A 14,807-nucleotide genomic window follows, 5' to 3' on the forward strand; every position below is an offset into this window, starting at 1 on the left:
AGTCCAGAAGGAGGCTGACGTGACGTTAAGTGTGACAGGTGCATCTGAAGTTGCTAACCCGGGTAACTGGCTGCGTGCTGACCTCTTTACACGGTAAGACTACTACTTAAAATCGAAGGATACCACTTAAGATTTCTGTATTACTGGGTGCAGGACAGTTTCTCTCACTCCCTTAAAGTTGCTGTTTGTTGAACTTACTAGCAGATCTGGGAGACCCTCATTTGCTAGTTAGTAAAGGTAATACTTCCAACGTTCCAACAGTATTATTAACTTCACTGTACAGAAAGAAGAAACTGAGGCTCAGAATGGTTAAGGGAGTTGCCAAGAACCATAGGGAGTAAATAGCAGAAATCCAAACCCAGGTTTGACTCCAAACCCATTCTCTTTCCCCACACATCGCTCTGTCTCCCTCCATCTCACGGCCCTAGCAAGAGTTGTAATGACTTCTACCGATTTCTAATGAAGAGAACTCAATCCTGCACTCCTCTGTTCCTATCATTTGCTCCAGGTTCTTACTCAGAATACACTCCTGGGTATTCTGAGAATACCTTAGAATCCCCACGCTTCTGCGGACCTGAAGCTGCCCTGAATGTTTCTGCACAAGCCCTCGTGGACGCGTGTGAGCGGGGGGCTGGTGAGAGGGCCCTGGCATGGCCAAGCTGCTTTCACTCCAGGATTTAGCTGTTGCAAAATTAGTTATCCAAAAACCTGGCATTCCTGATTTATCTTTTTAAAATCTTCTTAGGAAATGACAACTGTGGACTAATAGGATCAGGGCTGCCTAATCCAAGGTGAGTTTTCTGGTTTGTACCCTCAAGTTAGTAGTCCATCCTCATGATCCACGCTTTCCAGCTGGCCAGCTTGCTACCATGCATTTGAGAGCGTTGTGCCCACGCACGCACGTGGGGCTCTGGCAGACACCTGCGGGTCACCGAAAACCCCGGCAGCCCGATGCGCTCTCTCCCAGCTGAGGTCGGACAAGGGAACTCTCTGCCTGTTTCAGCTCTTGCGCTGTAGCAAATGATCTCTCCGTGTGCCATGTTTTTCGTATTTGTGGGCTTTTCGCTGGTGGGCTTGCCATTTAAATGGGACCCTGAGCGCAGAGCTGGAGGGCTGTCTGGTGCTCCCGTGTGCAGGAAGGCTGTGATGAGCCTCAGGGAGAAAACATGGGTCGGGTAAGCCTCATTCACAGCAGGATACAGTGCGGCTGGCTTTGAGTTGTGTTATTCCGACAACGCTATTAAATTAGTCTCTTTAAACAAAAACATACATAAATATGCATCAATCTGTTGAAAAAAATGTGACCAGAGGTCCTCAGAAACCCAGCTCCGTATTTCCCCGAGGGGTGACGCTTCAGGATTCGCTAATTCAGTGTCGACAGTGACTTTATAGAAAGTAACTACAATGAACTGTGCAAACTGTATTTTTCGGGTGAAAAGGGTAATAAACTACATCTAGAGTCGAAAGGCTTGGATTATAACTCTAGCTCTGCCCCAGGCTTTGCCTGTCCTGATTTCAACCTCTTTGTCCATCAAGTGGAAAAATTAGTATTTGTTGGGAGAGGTAAAGATAAATTGAGATAATCCTAAATGTGCTTTTTAAAAAGTAGGAAGTCCTTTAATGATGTCAGTAGTATATTTCTGTATATTCGGCACTTAGAACGTCTCAAGGTATTTTTAACATGTCGTAATTATTTTACTTTGGAAGTTATTTTCTAAAATTACATTTTATGATTCTAAGACCCACATTTTTTCATATTTGCTTGTTCAAAGAGAATTCTAAGGGACAATTATGATTTGCAGCGTGTTTTTTTTTTTTCCTTTTTAGTGGAATACAGAATGCTGTTGCATCTTGCATTCAGTGGGGTCTTAAATGAGATGAGGTACGGGATTTTACATCCACCCTCCCTCGGGAGCTCTCTCACCCCGTGTTGACCACAAGCTTTCTAAACCAGGGCGCTGGCCCTAACCTGCCACCTTCTCTGGGAAGACAGTTCCCCAACATCTTCCTTCTTTCAATAATGTCTCAGCTTTTCGTATTCCTGATCCAAATATCATTTCCTTCTGTGGCTTTTTACTTTTTTTTTTTTTTTTTTAAGATTTTATTTATTTGACAGTGAGAGAGAGAGGGACAGAGAGAACACAAGAAGGGTACAAGCAGGAAGAGGGGCAGAGGGGGAGAGAGAGCAAGAGAGAGAGAGAGAGCGCGCGCGAGCAGGAACCAACTGAGTAGGAACCAACGTGGGACTCCATCCCAGGACCCTGAGATCACGACCTGAGCCAAAGGCAGACACTTAACTGACCGAGCCACACCAGTGTCCCTGTGGCCTTTTTGCTTTTAACTTACCTTCACTTTTTTCTAAAAAATTTTTTCAACGGACTCTCTGATTTCTGGTGTGATAATGTAACACCGAAGGTTGGGGCTGAGGCTCCTCCCTGAGGAGACAATATTTAACTGCCCACATCGGCAAGTCACACGACTCTTGTCCAGGAGCCCTTGCTTGCATGTGGTTGGCAATCAACAAGTCTTTGCTGACTCCTTGACACAGGATACAGCAACCCAGGCCCGGTCAGGTGGTGGGGGAAGAGCACCTTCCCCAACCTCTTTCTTCTCGGTAAGGTCTGCACGTTCCTGTCCCCTTTCATAGCTGCCCAGGGAGCCAATTTGCCTCTATATTCTAATAGGCTCACTTGAAGTCCCACTTCTAGAACTGCTGCCAGGCATGAATGCTTATTTCAGGAAAAAAACCAAAAATTAAGAAACCAGGAATCTCAAAGTCATTCAACAGCACAACTCGGAGCAGCCGAGAAGGGACTAAAATCAGTGTCCTAGCTCTGACCTGGGGCAGGCGTCCCTATCTTCTCTTTAACCCTATTTCCTCTGAATGCCACTTTCTCCTTTGTACTCATCCATTCTGCTTGGCTGTAAGGAGAGCCATTTCACAACACACGGGTGGTTTCTACTACGGGAAGGTCCCAGGTCCCCGGTCCTCCCCTGGGAATGCTCTGGCTTTTAGAACAACAGAGGCCTACTGGAACCACTGGGAAACCCTGACAACGATTAGAGAAAATGCATCCCAAATTATCCAGGAGAACTACTGCTTGCAAAGCACTCCTGTTACGTATAAAACCAGATGGCTTTTTACTTTGAACTTCTCTTTTTCACTACTTTATCTACTTTATTACTTGCTACACTTTTCTTCAAATGGCTGTCTATAAATAACAGTCCCCTTCCCCCAAATTTATAGCTAATGGAGTGAAAGGTGGACTCGTAGGTGATCACCCACAATCTGGTCTGTTGTTTAGCCAAAGACGGAGGTTGAGCAGTATGGGGAAGGGGGCAGTGATGCCTTTGCTTCAGGTTTTCGTTGTAAGCAACATGTTTGGATGTCCAATGCTAAGGCATCCCTATGTAATGAGTACATGAGTTTAGTAATCTTTTTTTTTTTTTTAAAGAGAGAGTGAGAGCGTGTGTGCGCACAGGGAAGGGAAGGAAAGGCGGGACAGAGGGAGAGAGAGAATCTCAAGCAACTGGAGCCTGACATAGGGGTCGATCTCACGACCCCGAGATTATGACCTGAGCCAAAATCAAGAGTCAGAGGCTTTACTGACTGAGCCACCCGTGTACTCCTTAAATAAGTAAATTTTTCTTGAATTTTATGCTACTTTTTTTCTATTCATAACTGACAGATTTTTTTCTTTTTTAGCTTATTTTTAATTTTTTAATAAACATATAATGTATTTTAGCCCTAGGGGTACAGGTCTGTGAATCGCCAGGTTTACACACTTCACGGCACTCACCATAGCACATACCCTCCTCAGTGTTTTTTCTTTTTTCATAAAGATTTTATTTGAGGGAGAGAGACTGAGAGAGCACGAGTGGGGAAAGGGGCAGTGAGAGAGAGAGAAGCAGGCTCTCCACGGAGCAGGGAGTCTGACTCGGGGCTTGATCCCGAGACCCTGAGCTGAAGGCAGACACTTAGCCCACTGAGCCACCCAGGCACCCAGACAAACTGATTTTCATTCATTTAGCTGGGTTTCAGTATGGATTATTTACTGAAATCACAGTTCTCCACGTGAAATGGCTTTTGACTCAAGTTTAAGGAGGGAGCTTTCAACAGGGCTGGACTGTTTACCCTAACCGTGGTGACCACAGCCTAATTTCAACAAGTATCGTTCAATATTGGACCACCTAGAAAGCTCAAGAAACTGCAGCATCTTCATCTTTCGGGGAAACAGAGACAGTGATTAGTGGCAGCTCAGCAAGGAGTTATCCATGACAGACTTTTCCCCTGGTACAGATAAATGGGAGGAGGATCAATCGCAAATTTACTTGGTATTTGCTGAGGACGAGCTTTCAGGACTGGGAATTAGACATCACCACTCTGGACAATTCTGTTACCTGTCCTCGCACGGTGAAACTCTTAGCCACAGTTCTGGATGGCTGATGTGAGGATCTAGAATTCACTGATCTCCAGGACACTATTTTCTCCCCCAGGGAAAGAGGAATGATGGGGAGTAAGATGGAAAATACTCCTTTGGGGATAAAACTCCAAGTTAATTAACCATAATTTGTGGAATTCTGAGAGCTGTAAACTCCCACAGCGTGTAAGCTCCGGCCCCCTCTCTTGGATCTGGGCGAACTCAGTGGAGTTCTGTGGCCACTGCACTGAGTTCGACCCATGTCTCCTGTGGTCGCTGTCTGCCTGGCAAGGGAAGACTGACCTTTTATCTAACCCCAGGGCTCAAGTGCAAAGGGAGAGAAAGGGTTAACTTCACCTCTTCCTTCTCCCTCACAATACAACTGCACTAAATCTAATTCCGAAATATTCTGAACCAAAACTCTGGTCCATTTGGGAAAGCTTTTAAATCAAGGGATGGAAGGAAAATAAATATCTGATCTGACAATTCTTAACGCTTGCTTTTGTTTTTGTTTTGCACGTGTACTAATAATCAAGAAGGTAGTCTTCACTATTTCCTTCTTTTTAAGTCAGCTGCCAAACTGGGTGGTTCAAAGACACTGAGTCAGGAAAAGAACAAACTTTCTATTTACGTTTATGTATCAGCCTTAAAAACTTTAATGTAAAAATTTTAATGTGTTATATACATCCTATTTTGAACACACTATATTAGTAGAAGTAGGACATGTATGTAATTAACCAATCAATGTGTCCACTGGTGGATATATGTTCAAAAATTTTTATCAATGGGCTGCATGAAGGAAAGGGTTTGAAGTTACCGTTCTAGCTAATGATCTTACCATCTTTTGTAAGTCACAGACATGTAGGAAATGAATTCAAAGACATAAGCAAAATCGGTCGCTTTTTAAATAGCAAAAAAAAAAAAAAAAAAAAAAAAAAAGGCTTTGCAGCCCAGAGAAGATCTTGCCATAAAGATGACTTTACTACTCCACAAATCTAGTGTCTCTAAGAGGCAGGAAATGCCTGCATCGCCAGGGGGCACAAATAGTGTGGGATCAGCTTAATTACTGGTCTGTCTTTAATCTCTTCTTTTCAGTTTACAGTTGCTTATTAACTTTAAGGAGGAGCCCGCATGCTAAAAAGAGACCATGCCTGTTGAAACCTAACAAGAGTGACAAGAAATTAACGGAACAGAAGAGACCACTTGTTTAGTTCTACTCACATCCTCCCTCTGAAAGCAACATTCCACTTTACTCTCTACTACTAATAAAACACATACAACAAAGTCTTTAAAAATACAAAAGCTGCTTGTAAAAGAGAGGAACACTTTTTTTAATGAAAACCCAGGCTCATGGCACTTGGCCTACTGGATTCTCCCATCAAGTCTGGAATCATTTTTACAAGGTTAGAGACATCATTGAACAGGACAGTGGTCTCCAGGCCTACAACTGACTTAAACATAGATAGGACACGGCTGGGAGTTCATCCTGAAATTTCCATTTGGCACTGGAAGGTGAAGGCCACCCCGTGCACGTGCCTGTTTTTCCCAACTTTTGTCCCTTGCTCGCCAAACTGAAAAATAGATACTTACACATGCTCACACGCACGTGCACGCACACACACACACAGAGCTGAGACAACGGAAAGGAAGGATCTGCAGGTGGCTTGCAAGGAAAATGGCACGGTACCTGGGATGCTCTCCAATTTCCGTCTGAGCTCTTCATTTTCTTGTTGCAGGGAAATAACCTCCTGTTCCAGCTCCTGGCACCTCGGACAGTAGCCTTCCTCTTCCTCCTCTTCCTCCTCTTCTGGCAGTGTGGAAGAAGATGGGTGACCATGGGATTCGGAGGTCGCCGGGGAGGTCCAGCCACCTAGTGTGTGCACGGGGGAGGTTGACAGAGGATCCACGTCGGCCAGATGGCCGTACTCACTGACCGATGAGGTGTTTGGAGTCGGGAAACTCCCTGAGAGCAGGTAATTTTGTAGGGAGTCAGTGAAAACCCTCAAAAAGGCAGAAGTTTGTTGTTTCCTTTGCATATATTGCATGTCTACATCTACGTTATCAGAGGTCTGACTGTGGACCCCTTTCCCGATGGGACACTGCTCCTGTCTTTCGGTATAACTCGAGCCTTCCTGCTTTACACAAGAAATCATGGATTGGGAATGGTTGGAGTCCAGAAGCTTTCCTCCACAATTTAAGAGACTAAGAACTCGACTGCATTGCTGGGCAAAGGCATCCAAGATCATTCGACTCTCTGAAACACATGAAAAGACACATCAGAGACGGATAGCCAAAGACAAGGGGAAGGGGGTAGGTAAGTGAGGGCCTCAGTGTTGAGCATACCATTCAAAAATGTTAAAAATATGTATTTCTACTTTCCATCCCAAACTAAGGGGACGAGATAGGATGCATTAGCTTTCTGTCATTCTGCAACCAGAGGGGTGCCTGAAGAGTTTTCCCCAGCCCCTCCCTCCGGGAAATGGCAAGACTATGTCTTTGGGCACCACATAGAGATTTCCATCGCTGTGGCATTAACTGGCCTGCACAGGTCTGAACCCACAACTTTGGCTTCATTAATATCCTTACTCTAATGAATCGAGCCAGTCACTGCCGACTCAATTCCTCATTGATAGGAGGGCTTACAGCAATCATTACTTCTATTTCTGGAGTGCCCTCATGCCCTTGCTATTAATCAGCTGATACGGTCCCTGCCGAGAGTACGTTGCTCCCAGATGCAAACTGGAGAAGAAAGATAAGTCCTTTTGAAGAGCTCACTAGACATCTAAGGTAAAACAAAGAGTGGCCTATAAGGCAAACGATGACAAGCCCGAAAGCAAAACCGTGTTAGCCAACATCTGTGTTCACTACGCTTTCTTGTCATTTATCTGTGAACTTGGATTTCTCGTCAGGGCCCATGTTTAGGCCAATCTGTGTCAGTATCATGCGGAAAGCAGCAGTGTCTCTCCTTAGAGCCTCTTCCATTAGATTGTCAAGTCTCTTAAAATGGCATGTGTCGAGAGTGATGGTTAGTTCACAGAAACGTATTCAAAAGCATATGAATTGTCAGTCAATGAAAACTAAAAACCAAGTGGAAAGCAATCAGTTTAGAAAAACAAGCAAAACCCCCTCAAACCGTGAAAACATGTTTTCGTGTTGTCTGAGGGTCTTGAAAATTTACCCCAAATGCAAATGTCACAAGGTACGTTCTCTTCTTTCCAGACCACCTCCCAGAATGGACTACTTATAAAAACAGAGCGATGCTCTCTAAGGCTCACGTGGAGGTGGCGGACGCCTCTCCTCTCCTCTCCTCCCTCCCCAGGATAATGGCCACAAAATACTGCAGATCTGAGATGCCAGCAACTATTTATGATAGAAATTTAACTAGCTACTTGCTGTCTCTGACCATGTTGATCAGCTGTATTTGGGGGCGGAATAAACTTGAAAAATGAAAAATGGTGAGATGTTTGAGGGCTTCTCTGGGGACAGCAAAGTATATACTGACTATATGCAGGGCCTCTTGTAAACGAATAGGTCTTACTTTAGAGCATTTCACATATCCTTGGCTGGGGTGGCTAGAGCACTCTGGGCAGGCTGCGAGTCCACAAGGCTGTTTTCTTCCCGGCCCAGAGCTTTCCCACTCTTAGGACCAATACTGCCCTTAGACACAGGCAGGGGGGCCCGTACCCTAACCGTCCTCCTCCATCCCACCCTCTCCCCATGGTGAGGTACCCAAGATCCAGGAACTCCTTACTCAAACTGCTTCGAGGGCCTGTGTTGGACTCCTCCCTGAGCCATTCTCCCACAGACAGACCATGGTGCCAGAGCCTGGAAGTTTGGACTGGGGCATCCATTCCTGTGTATGTGAGGTTCCTCCTAGTGGAAGATGAAGCTGGGGGTGGGGAGAGAAGGCCATGGGCTGGCTGAAAACTCCAAAGTCAAATCTGGTCATTAAGAAGGTGTATTTAGCAGGATAGGTGGATGGAACATATTTTATTTAACAGTTAGTTAATTATTTAGATATATGGTATGGAGGCCTGAATTTGCACTCTTGTCCTAAATCCCACAAATATTAGGTACAGGTCTGTTTTTTTACACAATGATTTTTGAGTCCTGAAGAAAGAACCCGATGTCAGGTACAGTTTCAGGCTAGAACTGATTGATGTGCTGGGAACTTCACTGAAGCAGCAGCAAGGATACAGTCCACTCGCTTTCTGGGAGAAAAAGGGATGTGGATATGGGCAGCATGTTTGCTGGAACTGATGCCTCTGCGCCCTGCCAGGTGGAAGGGAAGAACTGTGCTCACGATTTAAACCAAAAAGTAATAGGGGAAGACCTCAGATATGTGGGTGTTGTTTCTTTACATTGACCCAAACCAAATAAAGTAAATGGTTGAACCATACAAGAGGGATGACTTAAGATGATGTTGCATTCTCATCTTCACTTCCAGGTTTTTGTTCTTTTATTAGTAAAAATCAAAGGATGATATTGATTGGGAATTTTCAATTCTAGCACACTAGCAGTTTCCATTCATTTTAATCCTATAATCCCATTCCAGACCTGAAGTTGTATTTACTGTTTGCATTTTAATCAGCACAGTCCCAAATGATTTACATCCTATACACTTCTAACATAACCTTGATGAAAGGAGCAAAATATGAAAAGAAAGGCTAAAATAGAAGTGCCTATAAAGAATTGCTTGAATATATTTGTTCCATGTCCTAAGGCACACTCAGTAGCTTTCATCATATTGATAAATCACATTAGGGTATACATTTTAAGGGGAAAAAAATTCTGACTTGGGGATAAGCATGATTTGTTTTTTTAATTGAAGGATAAACTTGTAATATGCTGAGAAAAAATCATTATGTAATATGCTACATTATGAAGATAATGTATTAAAATGCGATCAGAATATCAGAGAGTAGCTACAACCATAAAACAGTTCTTGCCTTCAGTTTTTAAAAAATGCTTCATTCTGAATTTGTTCTGAGAACTGACAGATGCAAAAATAGCAACTGTAAGCCTTAAAGTTGAATTTCTCTTCTTTTTAGTAACTTAAAACATTGAAATAGTGTTTTCACATCAATACGTGGAAGAATATGATGAAAAATATTACTATTACACTTGGCAGAAAACAGCACATCTTTCTACTTACTCCATATTGCAGCCAGCAATACTTTAGCTTTCCAGACAGAATATAATTAGAAATGCAAGTACTGTGCAATGCCCATTACGCTAAGAAATGGAGAAAAGTTCTGTTTTCATATGAACACAATCGAATGGTCACTGACCCATGATTCTTAATTGAGCGAAGTGTGAACATGTATTTTGAATTTTTTTTTAACTGCTTTCCCCCCCTAGTTACAGAATGCTCCACGCAAGCAATGGCAAGGAAGTACAAAGTCAACAGTTTACAAAGGGGCTTTAACACTACCTACTTTATTCCTAAATTCTCTAAAAGTAAACACTGCAAAATGTTAATAAATCACAGTCATGAAGCACTGTAAAGTGACCACTTGTAATTTATTTTGCTCTGCTGTGCAATCTGTTGGGATAATATCATGTTGCAAATTGTGCCTAGTCTGATTCCAAAATCTGAACCCGTGATTATTTTTTTAATTAAAAAATTCATTTCTAGAAATTCTTCTAAATTTTAAGTGGTTTAATCCATCCTAAATCTGATAAGTGAATAAGGGATGGGAACTCAGCAATCAAACCCAGGCGCCTTTTTCAATGTCCTTCTTTGTAAGTAAAGCCTTGAATGGAATTTGTCCATCACAGCCTATACCCAAGAGTATTCTGTTACCAGGAAGGAGATCACAGTCGTCGAGATTAGCGGTAACCTTTTGATTTTAGCCCAGCGAAGGGTGAAATATATTAATATGAAAAATGCAGAAGCAGAAAAAAATTTTTGTGATCTACTATCACGTATCCATACGTTTTATCTACCAAAAGGATTTCCAGCTAGTTCAAAATAGATGATTTCCTTAAAACATTAATATAACTTCTGAAGAGAGGACTTCATGGCATAGAAAATAGAAGTTAGAAAATGAAAGCATCTTTGGGAGCATCACCCTTGTCTTAAATCAATGAACTATGTCTTTTAAAAAAAAGGCCATCCAATTTTTTTTCATAATGGCAAACATCAACACAGCAAAACAGGATGCAATTTTTCTAAATAAATAAATCAATGATGTGTCAAAAATTAACAGATGAGTTAATATACTCGGTGCTATCAAAACCAGATGGTGCTTCCTAATATTCATCCTGCTCAGTCAATCCCTGAATATTTTCTGGACCATCGGTATATAAAATAGGATGCTGCTATTTGTGATGGCAAACAAAAGCAATCATGCCTGCCAAGCACATACTATAACAGGCAGCATTTCAGCTCTGCTAGACAGAAAGTAATTAGAATGCTTTTAATGTCCAAAAGAATGATGCTGATAGGCTGCCACAGATGTGTAGATTTATGAATATTTATATGGTGGTTTATAGCTGACACTTTTATCAGTTGAAGAAGATAAAATATCTGCCTGACTCAAAAGCTTGACAGTCAGGTTAATAAAATCTCATTAAAGAGAATGACCTATGCAATTATATAGGATTTATTGTAATTCATTTTTGATTGTACTCTGCTTAAAGATGCAATTTCCCATTTCCTGATGCCAAATTTAGGCTGCATATCAAGATCTACGTGGGTTTTAACTCTAAGCCTCCCACAGAGGAAAAATATGCTCTTAAAACCATGGTATATTACCCCTTTTAAGGAAAATTATACTCTTCATGAGATTTTATAAGAATGCTGAAAAATCTATTTTTAATCACATATTTCTCCTCTCAATGGTTTATGGCTCTTAATGGCAAATAAGATTCACTTCAACCTTTTCATCTTTTCCCTGCATTTACTCTGGACACTCAGCTATCTCTCTTCTATCTCTGACTTGATTTATCACATGGACGTCTTGACTATTTTCCGTTTACCAGCTAGCTGGAGAGGCTGCAGAACACTTTCGTGAGGGTGCAACAAGCAACTTACCACCTCCCCAGCCCCCTCTCCAGTATGCTTAAATGGTGTCTGTCTCTGCACGCATGCTCATTGGTTCAAAGTGGAAGCACTAGTTCCACAAAGAGCCAATCAGCTCTTCAGGTGACTGTCCCTCTGATGGCCACTCACATCTCTGTGCCTGTTAAGAGATGGCTTTGTCCATCAATGACTAATATTAGGACCATAATTCATGATGTCTAGTACCATGGCTTTTTTTTTTCCCCTGCCAGACCATTTTCCTCACTGCATGGAAGAAACCCACCATCCAGTTCCCATCTTTCCAACAAGCACATGGCATCCTGTACTTGGTGCTATCAAGCTTACCTCTCTATGACCTTAAGAAAAAAAAGGAGCAGCAACAGCAGCCTTGAGAATAAAAGGAAATAAAAAATATAGGGAGTTTGATGGGGCAGCAGACAAAGCCCCCGTTCACTCTTTTAGACGCAATGATGTTGTGATGTCCACCTGGCAAAATTAACCGGGACAAAATTAACTAGGAAGAAACACTGAAAGAGCACATTCACAACAAGGTGAAAAGGAAAAACAAACTCCTTGTGAATGGAAGACAGCAAGGACACTGTCAGAGCAGGAAGGAGCATGGAAAAGGACAGCAAGTGGCTGGTGTAGAAAAGAGAAATGCAGGAAAAAGCCGGGTTAAAACTATGGCTGAGAAATGGAAACGAGGGGGCAGATTTAGAGTGTATAAAAGGAAGCAAAAGGTTGATTATAAAGACTTCGCAGGCAGATAAAAAGGGGGGAACCCCCCCCCTGAACGTGGTGGAACTAAGGTCATGCAAAGGGTTAGGCAAAACATCGAAAAGGGGAAAAGAACCCAAACACCATATAGAACAAAGATAAAGCAGAACAAGGGAATAAAGATGGGCACGAATGAAGAGAAGAGTCCAAATCGAGAGAGAGAGAGAGAGAGAGAGAGAGAGAGAACACAAACCTTACTCAAAGGGGAGAACGCAAAAGAGTAAGAAGGGACAAAATGGAAGTGGGTGGGTAGGCTAACAAGAACATAAAAACGCAACACAATATCAGGTCAAAACCAACTGGGGGAAAAAAAACCCAACAACAAACCAAGCCACAGACAATAAGAACCCCTACATAAGAACCTCAGTCGAAGCCGTCAAACATCTCCAAATCGGTGAGAGATGGGACAGAACAAGTCTTCACTATTACCTGTAATTAGATTTTCTTTCTCAAAACCAATCCTTCATGCGTCAAAATATTGACAAACAACAGAACATTAGCTCAGGCATCTATAACTCATTTAGAGACAATGCTCATATTTTCATCAGGACAAAAGCCTTGGATCCACCGAAATGCCGAATTTGGAGGGCTCTAAAATGCCATACAAGGCCCAGAGCAGGAACTTTTCGTTCTCAGGAGCGAGCTAAACGTGGCTCTGCGCCCCGAGGGAGCGCAGAGTGCCCTTGGGTGCAGGCCCCAGGCTAAGGCCTTTCTACCAGCCCACCTCCCCGGAGCCTAACCCGAAGGAGAGCAGCCTTTTCGGAGGGGCCCTCCTGCAGGCTCCAGGCGGAGAGGAACCTCGTGCCCTGGGGGTGCTCCCCACCAGGCATTTCGTCAGAGCTGGGGCCCAGATGCCCCGGAGGCGCCTTGCAGCCCCATCACTCCCGGCTTGGGGTAGGGGGGGGGGCTTGGACGACGGGTCCCAAGCGCCCCGGGGAGGGGTGTCCCTGGGCTGGGGGGAGGGGCGAGACGTCCCTCTCCCTAAAGTCCGCCGCAGGGGCCAGCGCCCAGCGCCAGGTCCAGCCGCCTGGCCGCTGCAGGGGAGCCCGCTCTCTTGCCCCCACCGGCCGGGACTCCGGGACGGGTAGGGAAAGAGGGCCGCCGAGCAGGGACCGCGCGCGCACGGGAAACACAAGCGCACAGAAGAAGAAAAAGGGAGCCCCAGAGGCAGCCGAGTGGACCGCGGCAGAGTAAGAGTACATCAAAGAGGTGGTGAAAAAGAGGATCGGAAGGTAAGGAAGGAGAAAGACAAGGAAAAAACAGCGGAGAGGAGAGGTAAAGGAAAAGTGGAAGGAAAAAGTGCAGCCGCCGAGGGTAAAGGGAGGGCGTCCCCGAGCGCCGCGCAAGCAGCGCCTGCCTCGCCCCGAGCGGCCGCGGCCGCCACCCTGGGGTGTCCGGCGCGCGACCTCGGCGGCGAGGCTGCCTCCCCGACCCCTCCCCCGAGGGAGCCGGGCCGCGGACCGCCACCGTCCCGCATCCTGGGAGCCACGCCGGATCCCAGCGCGGAGCCACCTGTTAGGAGGCGCGCGCGCCGTCGGAAGCTCCGCACGCGGCGGCGCGGAATCCTCTAGAAGTTGCCGCCGGTGCGCGGAGGCCTCGGGGCTGCGCTCCGACGCCCCGACTCTCTCTCAGCCGGGACTGCGCTCGCCCGGCTCCCGTCGCGCCCTCCCGCCGGGCCCGGCGCGCGCGAAACGGCGTCCGCCATGCCCAGCTTCTGGTGCCCGGGCCCCCACCCCTCCCCGCGGCCGGGCGGGAAGGAAAGTTGCGCCCAGGAGTTGGTCGGTACCTGCACTGAGCTCCAGGCTGGCGCCGTCGCTGCCCGCGCTGCTGCTGCCCGTGGCGGCCGCCGGGCCCGGGCCATACCTGACGACGGCGGCGAAGGACGAGGATGAGGAGGCGGCGGGGGCCGCCGGAGTCCTCAGGTGGCCCTGGGACGCGGCGGGCGTGCAGGATGGAGACGACGACGAGGCGGCGGCGGCGGCCCGGCCGGGCCCGGGGGGGTAGGAGCTCTGCGCCTGGAACTGCTGCGGCGGCTGCGGCGGCGGCGGCGGCGGCTCGCTGCTGCTGATGGAGACGGCGGCGTGCGGCGCGAAGGGCGGCGGGGGCGGCGGCGGCCGGACGTGCGGCAGCTCCACCAGGGTGGGTCTGTCGTAGCGCTTGGCCAGCGCCGGTCTCTTGCTGGGGAACGTCTTGAGGACGCTGTAGGGGCTGCGCTGCTTGTAGATTTTGGGGACGCTGGGCCCCTCCTCCGCCGGCTGCATCTCCTCCTCCATCCTGCGCCTCGGGGCCGGTCCCCGGTCGCACGCCCCCTCCCCGCCGGGCGCCGGGCTCGGAGGGTGCCTCCGCCTCCCGCCCGCCGGCTCTGCCCGAGTGCGCGCGTGTGGGAGGGTGTGTGCCTGTGCCTGGGCCGCCGCCGCCGCCGCCGCCGCCGCCACTGCCGCCTGTCGCTGAGGCTGGCATCGCTGAGCCCCCGCGCGGGGGGCTGCCGCCCGAGCGCTGATTGACAGGCCGCCTCGCCAATGCCTGGAGGGAGAAAGGAGGTAAAGAGCAAGTGTTTAGGGTAATATCTGCTAATGATAATG

At 46.5% G+C, this 14,807-nt stretch overlaps 1 protein-coding gene across 2 annotated transcripts in view; it reads right to left on the reverse strand.

Moving 5' to 3' along the window:
• The window catches only part of BEND4 (BEN domain containing 4), a 32,585-nt gene extending 17,985 nt beyond the window's left edge, over nucleotides 1-14,600 (reverse strand). For both annotated transcript variants that reach the window (XM_045076915.1, XM_045076919.1), the window contains exons 1-2: nucleotides 14,012-14,600; nucleotides 6,109-6,675 (exon numbers count right to left, since the gene is read on the reverse strand). In XM_045076915.1, coding sequence (XP_044932850.1) covers nucleotides 6,109-6,675; nucleotides 14,012-14,498 — 1,054 coding nt within the window. In that variant the 5' untranslated portion in view covers nucleotides 14,499-14,600. The remainder of the gene's footprint in view (nucleotides 1-6,108; nucleotides 6,676-14,011) is intronic.
• Nucleotides 14,601-14,807: the final 207 nt, after the last annotated feature.

Source organism: Mustela putorius, unplaced genomic scaffold, assembly GCF_011764305.1.
Source record: "Mustela putorius furo isolate JIRA1106 unplaced genomic scaffold, ASM1176430v1.1 tig00000083_pilon_pilon_pilon, whole genome shotgun sequence".
Taxonomy (NCBI): domain Eukaryota; kingdom Metazoa; phylum Chordata; class Mammalia; order Carnivora; family Mustelidae; genus Mustela; species Mustela putorius.